This window comes from Sapajus apella, unplaced genomic scaffold (genome assembly GCF_009761245.1).
Source record: "Sapajus apella isolate SASKATOON/1434 unplaced genomic scaffold, GSC_monkey_1.0 scaffold24, whole genome shotgun sequence".
NCBI lineage: Eukaryota > Metazoa > Chordata > Mammalia > Primates > Cebidae > Sapajus > Sapajus apella.
Window position 1 is genome coordinate 21,312,835 of NW_022436964.1, and position 19,061 is coordinate 21,331,895.

A 19,061-nucleotide genomic window follows, 5' to 3' on the forward strand; every position below is an offset into this window, starting at 1 on the left:
TGTCCTTGGAAGCTTTGAAGCCAAGCACTAATTTCTCCTCTCTAGCTGTGGAAGTCCTAGATGTCATATTGTTCCAATAGAAGGCTGTTTTGTTTACATTTGAAAATCTTGTTAGTGTCACCATCTTTATCAGTGACCCTTGCTAGATCTTCTGGATAGCTTGTGGTAGCTTCCACACTTTACCTTGCACTTAGGCTGTGGACATGGCTTCTTGTCTTAGATCTCATGAACCAACCTCTGGTAGCTTCCAACTTTTCTTCTGCAGCTTCCTCACCTCTCTCAGTCTTCACAGAATTGAAGAGCATTAGGGTCTTGCTTTAGATTAGGCTTTGGCTTAAGGGAATGTTGTGGCTGGTTTGATCTATCCAGACCACTCAAACTTTCTCTGTATCATCAATAAGGCTGTTTGACTTTCCTATAATTTATGTGGTCACAGGAGTAGCACTTTCAGTTTCCTTCAAGGACTTTACCTTTGCATTCATAACTTGCCTTTTTAGTGCAAGAGACCTAGTTTTCAGCCTGCCTTGGCTTTCAACATGCCTTTCTCACTAAGCTTAATCATGTCTAGCTTTTGATTTAAAGTGAGAGACGGGTGAATCTTCCTTTCACTTGAATACTTACAGGCCACTGTGGGATTATTAATTGGCCTAGTTTCATTATAGTTGTGTCTGAGGGAATAGGGAGGCCTGAGGAGAGGGAAAAAGAAAGCGAAATAGCCATTTGATGGAGCTGTCAGAAAATATACAAATTTATCACTTTAGTTCACCATCTTATATAGGCCCAGCATGTGGCATCCCAAAACAATTACAGTTGACCCTTGGACATCACAGGTTTGAACTGTGTGGGTGCAATTATTTGCAGTTTTTTTTTTAAGCCAAACATGGATGGAAAATATAGTAGTCACAGGATGCAAAACCTGTATATACATAGGGTTGACACTTTGTATATGGGAGTTCTGCAGGACTGACTGCAGGACTTGAATATGGTCAGATTTTGGTATATGCAGGGGTCCTGTAACTAATCCCCCTTGTATTCTGAGGGACATCTGTACAATAGTTACGTCAAAGGTCATTGATCACAGATCACAATAATATGTATAATAATAATAAGTTCAAATTTTGTGAAAATTACCAAAATGTAACACAGACAGGAAGTAAGCATATGCTATTGGAAGAATGGCACCGATAGACTTGTGCTTGCTCCACGTAAGTTTGTCAGAAACCTTCAATTTATATGAAAAAAATGCCATATGTGGGAAGAGCAATAAGGGGAAGTGCAGTAAAACAAAATGTGCCTGTATATCACTAGGAGAGATACCAGTTAGTGAACTGCTAGTTCAAAGGGCGTGAATATTTACAACTTTGATAGACTATTAAAGTACTTCTCAAATGGTGTTTCCAATGTATCTGTACACCTCTCTTCTAGTACCCTTTGCCAACATTGGATATTATCAATCTTTTAATTTTTCTGCCAAATCAATGGGTAAAACAGTGCCATCCTGTTGTATTTCACTTCCTTAATTAGAACCTGATATTGAGCAATACCTCATGTGTTTATAGGTCAGCTTTAATATTTATTCTTCTGTCAACTGCCTTTTCATATCCTTTGACTAGTTTTCTTTTTAATTGTTTTATAGGTTTTATTCTCACAGTATGTGTTGTGTATAATCCTTTGTTGTAAATGTTTGTAATCTCCAAGTCTTTTAATTTTGTTTAGGATATCTTTTATAGTACCTAGTTATTATTATTTTTTTTTTTGGCTAGTTGTGTTAACTAAATACCTGTTATAGTTCAAACATGTTGTCTCGTTATTATAATTTTTGGTTTAGGACCCTATTCTGTGTTCCCTTTGATTATGAAATTTTGTTCATTGCTGGGCCAAGAAATATGTTGTGATCACATTTTCATTCTTATGTAACTTTTTCCAGGAGCTAATTATTGCCTTATGGTTTTTCCTTTGTATCTAGCTTTATTTCCATTTTCTACAAGAACTCTGTAGTGTACTTCTTAATACAGTATTTCACATAAGCAAACCTGTCAAATATTATAGCATTTTTACTTTTATGGAGAAGTACCTCCTTGATCACAGCATCTTACTTGATAGTCTGGACTGGAAGCTCTCTAGGTACAGCTATTATTTTGTACAGCTGTAATTTCTGGTCATTCCTTTCTTATCCTGGTAACTATCTTTTTATCTCTTTTATATGGGATCTGATTTTCTAAATCTCATGTTTGCCCTGTTTTTGTAGGTACAGCCTCTGGTATCTAGTGGTATTTTTATTGTGATTAAGACAAATTAGAAAATTACTTCAGAGAGGATTTTTACATTTTTATGATACTGAATTTTCTTACCAAGAACATGATTAATCTTCTATATATTAAAATAAAAAGTTTCATCTTACAAGAGTGTTTTAAAGTTTTTCTAATAATAATTTTGTTAATTCTTGATATTGTATTTTTGTTATAAATGGGGCTTTTTTTCATTATATAATTGACTTTTTGTATGTAAAAATGAAAGTATTTTTATGTGTGTATATATCTTTTCCCATTTAAGTAACATACTGCATTTTAGACTGATTATTTGTTCACATATGTGTTAAGATACAATCAGGCAGGGCATGGTGGCTCACATCTGTAATCCCAGCACTTTGGGAGTCCAAGCCTGGTGGATCATGAGGTCAGGACTTTGAGATCAGCCCAGCCAGCATAGTGAAACCCCGTCTCTACTAAAAATATATAAATTAGCTGGACTTCTTGGTGTGTGCCTGCAATCCCAGCTACCCGGGCAGCTGAGGCAGAAAAATTGTTTTAACTTGGGAGGCAGAAGTTGAAGTGAGCCAAGATCACGCCACTGCACTCCAGCCTGGGTGACAGAGCAAGATTCTGACTCTGGGCAGGGGGAAACACAGCATAGCTACATATCCTAACATTCTAGTTTGTCGCATCAATACTTTAGCAGTATATAATTGGTATGTAAGTGTATATAAGGCTGATGCAGTGGCTCACACCTGTAATCCCAGCATTTTGGGAGGCCGAGGTAAGTGGATCACTTGAGGTCAGGAGTTGGAGACCAGCCCGGCCAACATGGTGAAACCTTGTCTTTACTAAGAATAGAAAAATTAGCTGGGCATGGTGGCACATGCCTGTAAATCCTAGCTACTCATAAGGGTGAGGTGGGAGGATCGCTTGAGCTTGGGAGGTGGAAGTTGCAGTGAGCCAAGAGTAGGCCAGTGAACTTCAGCCTGGGCAATGGAGCAAGACTCTGTCTCAAAAAAAAAAAAAGAAAGAAAAAAGAAAAAAATTGGCATTTAAAAATGTCAATATTTCTAATGCCAACTTTTATATCATATTACATAGATTTCTAGCTGAGGTAACTAGTATGTTAGTCTAAGAAGGATATTGGAAAATAAAGTAAAATGATGGATACAGAGTGAACTGTAACTGGGAAGGTATGATTGTATTTAGGAGGATGTTAAATATCATACATAAGAATTAAATATCAGACTGAGCCATAAAAGACATGTAAACAATTTAGAAGAAATTTTATTTAGGAGAATTACTCTAAAAACATGAAATGAAGAAAATTTTCAATATTTAACATGCGGTTGATTTTCTGAAAGATGTCGTTTCTTTTTCTTTTCTCTGATTAGGAAATTGAACTTAGCTCATTAAGGGAAGCTTTGTCTTTCGTGTCATTAATTGATGGCTATTATAGATTAACTGCAGATGCACATCATTACCTCTGTAAAGAAGTAGCACCTCCAACGGTGCTTGAAAATATACAAAGCAACTGTCATGGCCCAATTTCGTAAGTAATATAGACTTAAAAGTAAATGATATATTTACAAAGAAAAGTTAATATAACAGAGTGATACATGTACGTTTAGGAAAAAAATAGTTTGACAAGTTTTTTTTAAACAAAAGGCTATTTGCAATCAGATTACATAGTAATTAGTATTATTTAGTGTATAATTTACCATCTATATCCCAATCTATAATATTTTTATAAATGGTAAAAGTTTAACATTTGTTAATCATGCCTGTGTGTGATTAATTCACTCTTGAATGTTACTAAAAAATACCTCCAATTTATGTTTTATTAATTTAAAAATATTGCAAAGGAGTCAGTGCAAAATTTGAAAATTCTCTTTTTTGGATAGTCCAACTCTTTATACTGAAAGGTACAAACACAAGATGTATATTATATCCACGTTTCTAGAATAGTGCTATGTAGAACTTCGTGCAATGATGAAAATATTCTGTATCTGTGCTGTTTAACACAGTAGCCACTAGCCACATGTGGCTGTTTCGTATTTGAGATGTGGCTAGTGCAACCATGGAACTGAATTTTAATTTAATTTAAATTTCTTTACATTTAAGTAGCGACATGTGGCTAGTAACTATCATATTGGCCCACACAGTTGTAGATCCTTACTTTAATACTGGGTAAAGCCAGCTATCATGCATAACATCTGTTTGGCTTAAGTCCTAATGATCTCTCAGTTAGGATGTGCTTTATGTTGATAACAGATTTGAATAACTTGAACAGAGAGAAAATCTGGGATCGTGAGCATATTATGTTCCTTGCATTTAACCTACCCCTAAATATTTGAGAAAATATATCTTGGGTAATATAAAAACTTGCTTTAGTCTATGCTTAATATTTATTTAGTAATGAATATGGTTGCTATGAAAAAGCTGCACTCCTTGCCTTTATTCATGTATCCATCAATTCATTCAAACATTCTTATATTTACTGAGTACCTACTATGTGCAAACATTGGTTTGTATGTTAGAAATAAGGTGATAAGTGAAACCAAAATGATTATTGCTTTTCTATAGATTATATTTTGCTTTTCTTTCAAGATGTGTGCAGCTTCAGAAAACATCACAAATTTTAAAAATCAGTAGTCTTTGCCAGTTGCCATTAGTCTTCTCTTAGAATTTGTTATCATACTAGTTAGTAAAATCATGCATTCAGATTTTTATGTTAGTAACTGCTATGGTAGAAGAGATGTAAGTATTTTCTGATATATTATCTGTATAGTTAATTGAAGTTTTCTGAGAGTGAGTATAGTTAAAAAAAATACTAATGTTGAAATCAGCAGGCAGAAAAATCAAATGAGCAGATTGTTCTTTGTGATTTTGTCTTATAATACCTTTCACTGGTTTTTAAAGCTATATGATTGCCCCTTGTAGTGGTTTGAACTTACTGCAAAATAGCTTGGTACTTTGATTTTTTTCCATTGAAAGATTATTGCTAAACATATAAAGTAGAGGAGACAATTCTGACAGTTTTAGATTTGACTTTTGATTTTTTTTTAGATGACATTTGGTCATAATATTATGGTTCTTGCTATATTATCATTCAGATTGCTTCTTCTTTACCTTTAGAATGGACTTTGCCATCAGTAAACTGAAGAAAGCAGGCAATCAGACTGGACTGTATGTACTTCGATGCAGTCCTAAGGACTTTAATAAATATTTTCTGACTTTTGCTGTCGAGGTTAGTATGTCACATTTATTAGTGGTAACACTTTATTTAGTTCATTTAATTTCCTCTCCATATTGATTTACCATATTTCCTTTTTAATACTCAGAATTATAGCTTTGGATATGATAACTAGTGTACTAATGCTTTATTTACCTCAGAGATTCTGCACAAATAAGATGTAATTCCCAGGGTTTATATAAAAAAAATTTATAATGTCTTTTTATTTTACATTTATTTTATTTTCTGATGTTTTGGTGTTACCAGTGTGTCAAAAGGTATTTCATCAAGTGTCTTGATTTTTTTTTTTTTTTTTTGAAAACTGGAAATCTTTACCTTATCATGTAGAACAAAATAAATTGGAAGCAAATTTTCTGTCTGTTAACAGTGGTTACAGAATTAGAGAAAAATAGGGCAATAACAAAGAAACAGAAACATTAAAATACTTTTAACTAGTGATTTTCTAATATTAAGAATATTGGTCTACAATGTATGTTTTGAAGGTAAAACTGCAATGAAACCCCACTGTCAATACAGATCATCTTGGATCTCATTTATGATTATTTACTATCACTTACAAAGCAATTTCATGGTATAAATCCTAAGAAACTTTATAGCAGCTTTCAAATTTATCTTGATTTTTAAGAAAAGAGAAAGTAAGAATTTTATTATTCAGTTATTTAAATTTTCCTAAAATAGAACTTAATTTAGCATATATAGAGGGTAGATTAATTACAGAAGGTAGGTTACTCCATCACCTTACCTTTGTGTAAAACTGGTAATCTCTCCTAATTTCAAGGTATCTTCTTACTGTAACAGATAATAATATATTATATTCAAGTTATCAATTCAAAATATCTCTATATATATTTTATGTTCACTGTGTGTGCCAAGGCTAATGTGGGCTATGTATTAGAGAGTTTATGCTATAGCCCTACTTTAAAGAAACTTACCTACTGGAGAAACAAAAATTTTAAAGTATACAAAAAAATTCTAAACTGAACATTGTAATTGTCTAGCATAGGCAAATACTGACAGTAACAAACAGGTTTACAATTTTTAAGAAAGGTCATTTGGCATAGGAAGGACTTGACTGACCTTGAGGTAATGGTAGATTTTATATAAATGTTTCTAAGTAGAATGAATGTGTTTATAAAATGCACCTTAAAAATAGTTGAACAAGTTCATAATATAGTACATAAGACAAATATTTTAAAACTGCAAAATATTAAAAATGATTTGTTAAAGATAATTATACAAGTACAATGGTGGTGCAGTGAAATGGCTGGATGTTCACCTTTGCTTGTGCAGTAAGGTGAGCATTAGAGAGGACCTCATAGAAAAAGTGGTACTTGAACTGAGTTTTGATGATTGAATAAAGGTTCATTGCTCAGAAAAAGTGGGTATACATTCTTAGGCAGACAGATAGCATGAGGGGTTATCAAGGCATGAAGCAGCATAGCAGTTGCTTAAAATGATTTAAGTCATCTAACATGGCTGGAAAATAGGTTGTATGTAAGTTGGCAGTGGCAGGAGCTGAGATTGGAGATGGAGGTAGAAACCAACTCATGGAAAGCTCTATATTGCTACATTCATTTTAGGCTTTATCTTACAAATGATGGAAAACTATTAACAGTGGTATTATTGTTATTAATTATCATTTCCTTCTTACATGCTTTTTCATAAAATCAACTTTTAAACCACTTTGACAGGCTGAGAAATTGTGAATTGCCCTTTTGAGGAACCAAGTACTTCTATCACTATACCGACACTGCATCAGGATTCATGGTTCAAATGTTTATTCTATTGCTTGTTCTTGTGATAGCCTTTTGTCAGAATAATCACTATGATGTCCATTGTGATTTCCTTCCCTTTCTTTATAATTAAACTTATACAGCGAGAAAATGTCATTGAATATAAACACTGTTTGATTACAAAAAATGAGAATGAAGAGTACAACCTCAGTGGGACAAAGAAGAACTTCAGTAGCCTTAAAGATCTTTTGAATTGTTACCAGATGGAAACTGTTCGCTCAGACAATATAATTTTCCAGTTTACAAAATGCTGTCCCCCAAAGCCAAAAGGTAAAATAATTTTCCAGTTATTTTAAAATTACTGGTCATGGATTGTGTATGTGGTGTGAAGTATCTTCAGTACACTGATTTAAAAGGTTATATGAAAGAAGCAGCTCTAAAAGTCAATTTTATCTTATTCTCTTGTACAAGCATCAATCAAATAAGATTGTTTACTTTGGTTTCAGTGGTCTAGTAGTGACTTGAAGTTCAATTATTCTAAAATAAGATTTTAAGGATAATAATTGTGTGGTATAATGTCACTTATTTATTGAGCTGGAAGACCTCACTACTAAATTCTCATGTTGTTTTAAGTAGAAATTTTCATATTCTTTGAGGATTTTGTTTTTTGTTTTTGTGTTTTTTTGAGACAGAGTCTCGCTCTGCTGCCAGGTGCCAGGCTGGAGTGCAGTGGTGCGATTTCGGCTCGCTGCAACCTCCGCCTCCTGGATTCAAGCAATTCTCCTGCCTCAGTCTCCAGAGTAGCTGGGACTATAGGCGCGCACCACCATGCCCAGCTAATTTTTGTATTTTATTAATAGAGACGGGGTTTCACCATGTTGGCCAGGATGGTCTCAATCTCTTGACCTCATGATCCGCCTGCATTGGCCTCCCAAAGTGCTGGAATTACAGGCATGAGCCACAATTTCTGTATTTTTAAAATATAGTAAAGTTGGAAATCCCTTGAAATAATGAGACTTATTATTAAAAGTTATTAAAATTCCTGAAAAATGATATGAGTTAAAGAAGTGACTATAATTTTGAATTAATGAAATAACTGGCAGGAATACATCAAAATTCAAATTACATTAATTAAAGAAGTGATCATAATTTTGAATGCGTTAAGTAAGAATAAGACATCAAAGTTCAATGAGTTAACCTTTAAAATAATCTTGTTATAAAAAATGAGCAGTTAAGCATTTCTTATATATAGAACACATTTCATTTTACTCTTTTATTTTCAATGTATTTTGACATGATATATATGTATTTTATTTTTTCAGATAAATCAAACCTTCTAGTCTTCAGAATGAATGGTGTTTCGGATGTCCCAATCTCACCGACATTACAGAGGCATAATAACGTGAACCAAATGGTGTTTCACAAAATTAGAAATGAAGATTTGATATTTGTAAGTCATTAGATACTGATACTATCTTTTTTGCCCTTTTTAAACAACATCTGTTTTCTTGATTTACATTCAGGTGACATTTGGAACATTTTGTTATAATGTATACAAATTTAGTTGTGATTTAAGTATTTTTCTTAGGAAAAATATACAAATTTCATGTTAGAACTGAGCAAAATTAATTATCCTAAGAATGGAATTTAAAATTTCTTTTTGGAAATTTAAAAATGATTCTTCACAAATCTTAAATTAAAAATTAAAAATCCACAAAAATTTATATCTTAACTCTGAAGTTCTCAAGAAAGGGGAATTCAAGGGATTAAAAATTAGAACAAAATCCAGCCATCTCTCAGTGGCCTTGAGGGATTGGTTCCAGGATTACGCTTGGATACCAAAGTCTGAGCATACTTAAGTCCTCTATTTTGGCCCTATGGAACCTGTGGATATGAGAAGTTAGCCCTCCATATATGTAGGTTTTGCATCCCATGAACACTGTATTTCTTTTTTAAAATAACTAAATATTTTCTTTAATTATTTATTTATTTTTTTTAGAGGGGGCACTTGCCCTATCTCCCAGGCTGGAGTGCAGAAATACTGTATTTTCCATCTGGGTTTCTTTGCAGATGCAGAACTGCCTTGCCAGTACAGAGGGCCCACTGCGTTTACTGAAAAAAAAAAATTCACATATAAATGGAGCCGTGCACCTCAATCCCATGTTGTTTAAGGGTCAACTGTAGTACCTAAGATCTGATAATTTGGCTGCCAGCTGATTAGGGTTGGTAATTAGCCACACTTATCAAGGGGGTTAAGATTTAAAAGGGCCATGTCTCAGACTTGTGCAAGGCCAGGAGTTAAAAGTGAGACTATCCCTGAATAAAACCAGGACTATTAAGTAAATACATCCTCAGCAAAACAACATACACAATGTGAAAAATTCACTCACGGGCAAGCAGAGAAGAAAAGCAATGTCATCACTTTTAATTGGGCTTCTAGTGAGGAAAAGGATTCTTTCATAAGAATTTGTCATCATGAGCTTTTGAATTTGGGCTTCATTATACTACCTACATAGACTGGGAAACTCTACATTAAAAGTAGTACTCTCCTAATATTGTGTGGTTCTTGAAAGAAACAAATAAAAAATCTTTTTGGAACCATATACTCTTAAAGTAGGCAACCCATGATTTCCACAGATAAAACCATTCCAAACATGAGCTTTTAATAGAAAATTTAGAAATGTACAAAGAAGTAATGCAGGATTGCAGGATTAAGTAAGAGTCAGCAGACTGATCAACATCAAAATTAGAAGTCCAGTAACTTTCTGTCAGAATTTTCAGATACAGACTCTAAAATACATATGAATGTTTAAAGATAGAAAAGGAATTGAAAACGTGGAGAAATAAGACATTGTTTTAACAAACAAAAAAGATTTCAGGGAAAAAAGCATAGAAATTATAAATATGCTCATTGACATTAAAACAATATACAGGTTGAAAAGGAAATTACAGCTGAAGCAAGAATTAGTGAATTGCAAGATAGATCTGAAGAAATTATTAACAATGCAGCAGTTAGGGAGAAAGAAATGGAACATATGAAAGAGGATTAAGGAACATGGAAGGCATTATGAGAAAGACCAGCTGATATCTGAGCTCTATAAGGAAACAACAGAATTAGCCAGAATGATAAAGACAAGAATCCTCATGTGAGTAATAGGAAACAGAGTGGCCAGGTAACTTGACTAATATTGAAAAACTAATAAATAGCAGAGCTTGGATTTGAACAAAGGCAGCCTTACTTCAGAGTGTAGGCTTTCAACAATTACTTTATAAAGATATGCAAGAAATACTGGTACTATTGGTAATAGCTAACACTTAATGCACATTTACTATGTGTCATGACTGTACTAAGTATTTTTATGTATTTATTCACTTACTGTTCATAACAATCCTATGGAAAAAATAATTACTATTCTCATTTTTCACATGAAGAAACCAAGACAGCTGTAGCACAGAGATAAAACAGCCTGTACAAGGTCATAGAACTAGTAAGTGATAATAAGAAAAAGTCAGATATTCTGCCTCTATAGACCACACTCTGTTGTATTAGTAGGAAAGGCAAACAAATGATTCTCATGTAAGCAAATGTAGGTAAACAATGACTCCATTTTTTTTAAAGTGACAATTATAGTCCATTCAGGAAATTTCAAAACCGGGTAGAGTCAAAATACACTGAATTCATCAATCCTTGTTTTCTTTCTCATTACTAATTAAGGAAGCAGAATAAAAGAATTAATTTGGAGTCTCAAATCTGGGTTTAGATTGTAAGGGAAATACTTGCTTATGGGTTAAAAAAATTCTTCCTCATTGAACATATTTTCTTGTTCCGACCTCTTTCTCCATCTTTACTCATTCTTTTCTCTTACGTTTTTCTCTTGAAGAATGAAAGCCTTGGCCAAGGCACTTTTACAAAGATTTTTAAAGGCATACGAAGAGAAGTAGGAGACTATGGCCAACTGCATGAAACAGAAGTTCTTTTAAAAGTTCTGGATAAAGCACATAGAAACTATTCAGAGGTGTGTATGTTCTTTATGTAATTCATGTAGTTTATGCTGTTTAAAGATGTGCTCTCATATGTATACAATGTACTCATATGTAGCTTTCCAAAATTGTAATTTTTAAATATGTCAAGGACTTTTCTGAGGATATATTCTTGTGGGGCTACAGAATTACAGGGTTTTTAAATTATGTAATTGTTTAAAAAATGATAACGTGGGGGAAAAATGCTGGATGTAGATGAAGGGGGAATGGAGGCAGCAAACCACCTGGTTATGTATGCACCTATGCAACAACCCTGCATGTTCTGCACATGTACCCCAGAACCTAAAGTACAATAAAATAATAATAACTTAATTCCAAACAAATTATATTTAGCATTATGTTTGGAGTATTATTACATGTCTGCATATACTGTGGCCCTGGATTTTCAAACTTGGCTCTGCAGAGCTTTCTTTATGGTTTACACAGAGGTTCTTCTATAATTTCATTTATTTTTTTAAAAAAGTGTGAAAGGCACTGTACTAAGGAACATTCTTAGTGAATCTGGATGTCTCTGGGCATCATTCAGAGATGCTAGCAGGCAGACCACGTGGGCAGTTGCCAGAGCTCCGAACATAGCAAGATATGATAGTTACAATATCTTAAAGGGTGTTAGTGGAAGATTATGTGAAAGCCAAAGAGTTGTTCTAATCCAGAACACCACAGTATTAGTAATCATGATTCACTGAACAATCATACCCAGCGGTTTTAGTCAAAGTTTAGTTGAATTAAAGTGAAGTTAAAACTATGCTAGTATCCTGACACAGATGTCGTGATATTTTATCTGCACATTCTTAATTCTTTAGAAGTGCTATTTACAGGCTACATCCATCTACCTCAGTTCCCACTATCTCCAATATCTACCTCTAGTTGTATGTACGTCTGTCCTCTATTTCAGATGTTACGGGTCAAGCCTGTTTGACTGGCATCATTCATGGTTTCTGTACCACTCCGTCTCTCACTTTAATTTCCATATTCCAGGCTTACCCAGGGGTTTCTTCAGAAGGTTGATGGCAGTTGCAGGTCCATATAAGGGGACCAAAGCACTTCTATGCCTACTTATACTGAGAGTGGGAGAAAGTTCATCTTTATTATGGCAGAGAAATTTTTCTGAACTATGAGTACTTGTGGACAACAGTCAAACAGTAATTCTTTGTACTTTTTTTCTTTTCCTTAGTCTTTCTTTGAGGCAGCAAGCATGATGAGCCAGCTTTCTCACAAGCATTTGGTTTTAAATTATGGAGTGTGTGTCTGCGGAGAGGAGAGTAAGTAAAACTATAAGCTTTCTTATGCCTTTCTCAGAGCATCTGTTTTTGTTTATATAGAAATTTCAGTTGCAGGATCACAGCTAGGTGTCAGTGTAAACCATAATTTAACAGGAGTTAAATATTTTTGAAACTGAAAACACTGCAGAACTGTTCAGTTATATCTTGTGAAAAAGGAAACCAATGAACATTGAAAGTTAAAAGTAGAAGGTTACAATGCCCAAACGGGTATTATAGTAAAAAAAAGTCTCTAACATTTTGTGTTCATGATAGCAAAAGGGATTATGGCAGGTTCAACATAACATTGGAATAACTGGCCTTTTCAGTACAAGCTTACCTGGAATTATAAAGACAAATCGTATAATTTTTAATAGAGCTAAATGAAATGACTATGTTGATATGATACTAGATATATTTTTTGCTTCATTTAGATTGTTCATAGAAACTACCAAAGGTAGAAATTGTACCCCATGCTTTAATAGTATACAAGCATGCCTCATTTTATTGCACTTTGCTTTATTGTTCTTCTTACTGTATTTTTTACATATTGAAGGTTTATGGCAACCCACTGTCTAGCAAGTCTGTTGGCAACATTTTTCCAACAGCATGTGCTCATTTCATGTCTCTGTGTCACATTTTGGTAATTCTAGCAACATTTCAAACTTTTTAAAAAGTATATGTTAAGATGATCTGTGATCAGTAATCTTTATTGTTAGTATTGTAATTATTTTGAGATGTCCCAAACAAAGCAAATGTAAGAAGGCAAACTTAATAGATAAATGCAGTGTGTGCTCTGGCTCCTCCATCAGTTAGCCAGTCCTTTGTCTCTCTCCCTCTCCTGAGGCCTTCCTATTTCCCGAGACAAGACTACTGAAATTAAGCCATTGAATAATCCTACAGTGGTCTTTAAATGTTCAAGTGAAAGGAAGATTCACCAGTCTCTCACTTTAAATCAAAAGCTAGAAATGATTAAACTTAGTGAGGAAGGCATGCTTTAAAAAAAAAAATACTTTTAAAAAGGTATATTCATTGATTTTTTTTTAAGATATAATGGTGTTGCACACTAAATAAACTCCATTATAGTGTAAATATAAGTTTCATAAGTATTGGCATACCAAGAAATTCATGATTTGCTTTATTGTGATATTTGCTTTATTATGGTAGTCTAAAACCAAACTGGTAATATATTCGAGGTATGCTTGTGTTTTAGTGCCTGCCAAAGTTTACATTCAAGAAAATTGTTTATATAATTACCCATTTTTCACTAGTAATACAGATTAAATATACATCTACACTTGTATAACATTTTTTCATGTCTTTGAAAATTGATAGTCTTTTCAAAAGCAGTGGTTTGGAACCCATTATATGGAGCTATCTGAGAGGCTCCTGTGGACCACAAAGGAATCCAGGATTGTTTTTGGAAGCCAGGATTTATCTGGCAAAATATGTTTTATTTTATTTTTTTAAAGTTTTAAAGATAAAGCAGTACAAAACATTTTTGTATTTCTGCAGAATAAATTAAAAGAATAAATGGAGCTAGAACTCAAATTCTCCTTTATGTCTAAAATACTATAGACATTGTTAGTAATTTTTGTGCGTACAAGAACTTTAGGCAGGTTTGAATGTCTAAAAAGTTATGTGGAAGAGAAATCAAGTGAGAAATCTTCATTTATTTTTAAAAAGCAGCCATAATTCAGTACTAATATATAGAGGTGTGCTGGTATAATATTATTATATCACACATATATGTTACCTGTAATATAATAATATATAATTTATACTCCTACTCTTGCTGTTGTAAGTAAACCAAAAATGAAAAATATAATGCTGTGTATCCATTAAGTTTTCTTTAAAGCAGTGAGTTTTGCTTAATTTTCATTACCTGTAATGTAAGTATAAATATATTTATAAAGATTTAAATTACATATATGTAATTATATTTATACTTAAGGCTAATTATTATTACTTATATTTTAATGCAGATATTCTGGTTCAGGAGTTTGTAAAATTTGGATCACTAGATACATACCTGAAAAAGAATAAAAATTGTATAAATATATTATGGAAACTTGAAGTTGCTAAACAGTTGGCATGGGCCATGCATTTTCTAGTAAGTAGTGTATCCTTTTTATCAAAAGATATTGTTTTATGAAACAATATACAAATTATCTTTACCTGGAAACAAGAAGTAAATCTGTACTTGGATGCCAATTCACGTAAAATAGTCTGTGTTAGATGATGAAAGAGGTTACTTGAGGCATATGTTTATATATGTAAAATCACTTTTGAAAAAATAGTTTTGTCATCCTATCAATATCTTAGAACTAGTAATAGATAATCATGGTATTTTGTGTCTCTTGGATTTAGAAAATTTAACCAAAAATTATGCAGAAACATCTGCTGTATTTTTGGCCCATTGTACAATATGTCCATGAGAAAGCAGTGTTGTCAGAGAAGAATACTAGAGGGCCTGCCAGTGATCAGACCCCTCGGGGTGCATCTATGTCCTGCTGCAGAACTGAAGTAATATTTCTTAATGTCAGCTCCTGTCCAGAAATACAAACCATCCTAGCCTTAGAACTCATGTGAAGTGTCACTGGGTAGTTTTAATTTATTCATTTCATCACAAATGTAGATTATTATGTTATTTAAAATGTAAGACAGGAAGCATTGTTAGGAGTCATAAATTTCCTTTTATCTCAATGCATGCCTCCAAATTAATATTTATTATACTATCATATATATATTTCTTCTTTAAATCTGTTTTGAGGACTTGAACATACTAAATGCTGAAATATTTGTGGATTGATATTTGAATATATGTGTGTTTAATAGGAAGAAAAGACCCTTATTCATGGGAATGTGTGTGCCAAAAATATTCTACTTATCAGAGAAGAAGACAGGAAGACAGGAAATCCTCCTTTCATCAAACTTAGTGACCCTGGCATTAGTATTACAGTTTTGCCAAAGGACAGTAAGTTCTGTAGGAATACATATAATGTTACTGAGCTTTACTTGGGCAGTGGTGTAAAGAACATGTTATTAATTTTCCTTGAACTTTATTTAATTAATATGTTCCTGATTAATAATAAAATTATCACTTTTAGAAATTTAAATTTAGTTAAATCTTAGTCTCTATTTTTCTTACTTATAAGCATATAACCATGGACTGTGAGGTGATTTTTTAAAAAAGTTTTAATCTCCAATTATGTGTGAAGAGTAGGATTTTATCCATTTTTAATATGAAGTTTTCTAATATTCCTTGAGCCACAAGTAAATTTTTTAACTATTCTTCTAGTCACTAAATAAAAACTTACATAGCCTGCGATCTTAGGGTTTTTTCTACCCTCTGTGAAGAAATTATTTAGTTGAATTATCCAGCTAATTGTGTATCTTTAAAACCTTAAAAAAAAAAACCCTTTCATTTGTATCTGTTAATCTTTACTGCTTATACTTAAACAGCGTTAAAAATACAAATTTCAGTCAGATAGTTAAAAGGGGTTTTTTTGGGTCTAGATAATTGTAATTGAATTTTGGTAACTTAGCTAATTTCTCTAATTGGATATTCTAAATTTAGAATATAAATTGATCAATTTTTGTGCATTGATGTGTCCTATTTAAGTCAATAGTACTTAAACTTGATGCCTTATCTGACAGTGAAGACAGTGATAACTGGGCAGTAGTACAGGAGTATGGAGTATGGCAGAAAAATCTTACAGGGTCTTAAATCTGGTATTCTGGGAGATCTTTATCCTTTGGAATGGGAAGTGAAGATGGAAAAAATGTATTCATATGGTGAAGGTATTTATCTGTCAATTAATGTATTTATCTGTCTGTCTGTCTATGTCAGAATACCAGAAAGTAGAGTTATATTGCTTCTTCCTTTCTTGAATACTGTCTTTCTGGTGGAATCAAAGACCACAGAAACTTTACTTGGGAAATTCCATGATTTGAGCAGAGCCCACTTGTATCAATTCCATACCTAGAATATGTTGGTGCAATTTAGCCATCCATCGGCCATAAATGCCTGTTGGTCCTTTTTTTGTTGTTGTTTGTTTTGTTTTTTTTTTTAATCTGCAAGTGAGAATTGCCATGGCTGTTAAATCATTAGGACAATCTGAATGATGTAACGTTACCTTTACTACTTACGCATTGTAAAGAAATACCAAAAAGTATCAAGGGGCAATTTTAGGATAAACTAGATAGAAAAAAAAATTTGACTATCTAGTGCAGTGGCTCATGCCTGTAATCTCAACACTTTGGGGGGCTGAGGCTGGTGGATAGCTTAAGCCCAATAGATCAAAGCATAGTGAGCTGCCATCATGTCACTGCACTTCAGTCTGGGTGACAGAGTGACACCCTGTCTCAAAATAATTTTTTTTGTTGTAAGGTAAAACTAATGGAAGGAGGTTGAGAAAGTGATATGCCAATTGAGACACTGTGGTTTAACGGAAAGAGGATTAATTGATTCAGAATTCACTGTACAGGACTCTAGTTCTGTCTCTGCTGCTAACAAATTGTGTGCCTTTGGGCAGATTACTCAATCGTGTTGTCTCCATGTTGTCACTGTTAAAGATGAGGTATTGAATTAGATGATCTCAAAGGTCCCTTCTGGCTCTTAAGTTTATGCAGTCATGTGCACGTGCATATCCACCCCCTCCAAAATAAAGAAAATAGACCTGATTATTCAAATGAACTTTAAGCTATTTACATATAAAAGATTGGTTTACTTGTGAATTATTTAACCCTACTCTGTTCAAATCATTTAAAAGTTCTTCAGGAGAGAATACCATGGGTACCACCTGAATGCATTGAAAATCCTAAAAATTTAAATTTGGCAACAGACAAATGGAGTTTTGGTACCACTTTGTGGGAAATCTGCAGTGGAGGAGATAAACCCTTAAGTGCTCTGGATTCTCAAAGAGTAAGTTTATACAGATTAAGTTAGAATTACTCTATCTCTGAATCTTCATATGACTTTCACATGATTTGATACTGTTTAGCTCATCTAATTTTTAAAAGAAGGTTGGTGTGGCATTATGCAATTTATTCCCAGTTTGTGGTTCTTTAATTACAGAAGCTGCAATTTTATGAAGATAGGCACCAGCTTCCTGCACCAAAGTGGGCAGAATTAGCAAACCTTATAAATAATTGTATGGATTACGAACCAGATTTCAGGCCTTCCTTCAGAGCCATCATACGAGATCTTAACAGTTTGTTTACACCAGGTATGTATTTATGAAGTGATCTCACTGATTTTCCAGCTTTCTCTCTTTATTTAATGAATCTTTACTAATTTTGTAATTCCTTTAACATTTTTTCTTAATGTCATTTGGACCCTCTTATTTTCTTCTGTTCATATGCTTTTCATGATTTATACATATTCTAATCTTGACTGATAATTATTTTCATTTTTTTAAAAACAGGCCTTTTCTCTTTCAGTAAATTAATTTTAGTTTGCCATTTAATGAGTTATAAACTACAGTGTTTTTGTTTTGCCCCAATTGACTTTTAAAAAGCAGTTCTTTTTGTTTTTAACATTTCTCATATATTTTTTAATTGATTGATTTTCTAAACTTGAGCTTTGTTTTGGTTTGTTTTTTCCTTTTTCAAAATACTGAGCTGATATACCAGTGTTTGACCTAGAGTTTCTACTCCAGTATTACCTTTCTCACAATAGCTATCAGCATATTACCTTACTTTATGAATATTAAAACTTATTTTGAAAAAACAAATATTTATCCTTTGTAGAATCTCTCTTGAAAGTCTGTCAGATTATGGGTAATGATAAAAGGCTCCCATTAATATAAACTATTTGAGCTTCCCTGTATCATTTAGTATTTGTAACTCATGATTATTTTGGTTAACTTGAATGTATATCAGTATAGTCCAGAGAATATTATTTGCTAACTAAAGGTGGTAATATTCTTTATTTCTCCAGATTATGAACTATTAACAGAAAATGACATGTTACCAAATATAAGGATGGGTCTTTCAGGGTTTTCTGTTGCTTTTGAAGACAGGGATCCTACACAGTTTGAAGAGAGACATTTGAAATTTCTACAGCAACTTGGCAAGGTAAATTGTCAGAAGTTTTTCAAATACAGTATAATCATTTTATTTAGGAAAAACCTAGAGAGTTTCTAAAGTTCACTTACTACATTTTAAAGAGTGCTTGTAGAAAAAAAGGTTTGGTTGTCAGATGTTGGAGAAATGCTGTGTTAAATAAACAGCTATCTTTACTGAATAACTTTTCAGAGTCTTTAACATGTAATGTGCATTGAAAGTCTTCAAGAGGATGATATATTAGGCAGTATTACTCAAATTTACTTGATTAAGAGATTGTTTCTTGATAGCAGGAGTTCATTATAAGTGATTCAGTGAAATAGAGAAAGGAACATATATATAAGCTTTTCTACCTGCCTTTCTGCCTGTAGTCATCTCAGGGAGAATTAATCAAACTTACTGCTTAGGGTCTAGGATTTTGACTATGCCATATTCACTAGCAGAGTCT

At 33.0% G+C, this 19,061-nt stretch overlaps 1 protein-coding gene across 5 annotated transcripts in view; it reads left to right on the forward strand.

The window, feature by feature from the left end:
- The window catches only part of JAK2 (Janus kinase 2), a 115,088-nt gene that overhangs the window by 73,943 nt on the left and 22,084 nt on the right, over window positions 1-19,061 (forward strand). For all 5 annotated transcript variants that reach the window (XM_032291054.1, XM_032291056.1, XM_032291057.1 and 2 more), the window contains 11 exons: window positions 3,650-3,807; window positions 5,394-5,505; window positions 7,388-7,574; window positions 8,567-8,694; window positions 11,126-11,260; window positions 12,460-12,547; window positions 14,530-14,657; window positions 15,383-15,521; window positions 17,320-17,471; window positions 17,625-17,775; window positions 18,489-18,625. In XM_032291054.1, coding sequence (XP_032146945.1) covers window positions 3,650-3,807; window positions 5,394-5,505; window positions 7,388-7,574; window positions 8,567-8,694; window positions 11,126-11,260; window positions 12,460-12,547; window positions 14,530-14,657; window positions 15,383-15,521; window positions 17,320-17,471; window positions 17,625-17,775; window positions 18,489-18,625 — 1,515 coding nt within the window. The remainder of the gene's footprint in view (window positions 1-3,649; window positions 3,808-5,393; window positions 5,506-7,387; window positions 7,575-8,566; window positions 8,695-11,125; window positions 11,261-12,459; window positions 12,548-14,529; window positions 14,658-15,382; window positions 15,522-17,319; window positions 17,472-17,624; window positions 17,776-18,488; window positions 18,626-19,061) is intronic.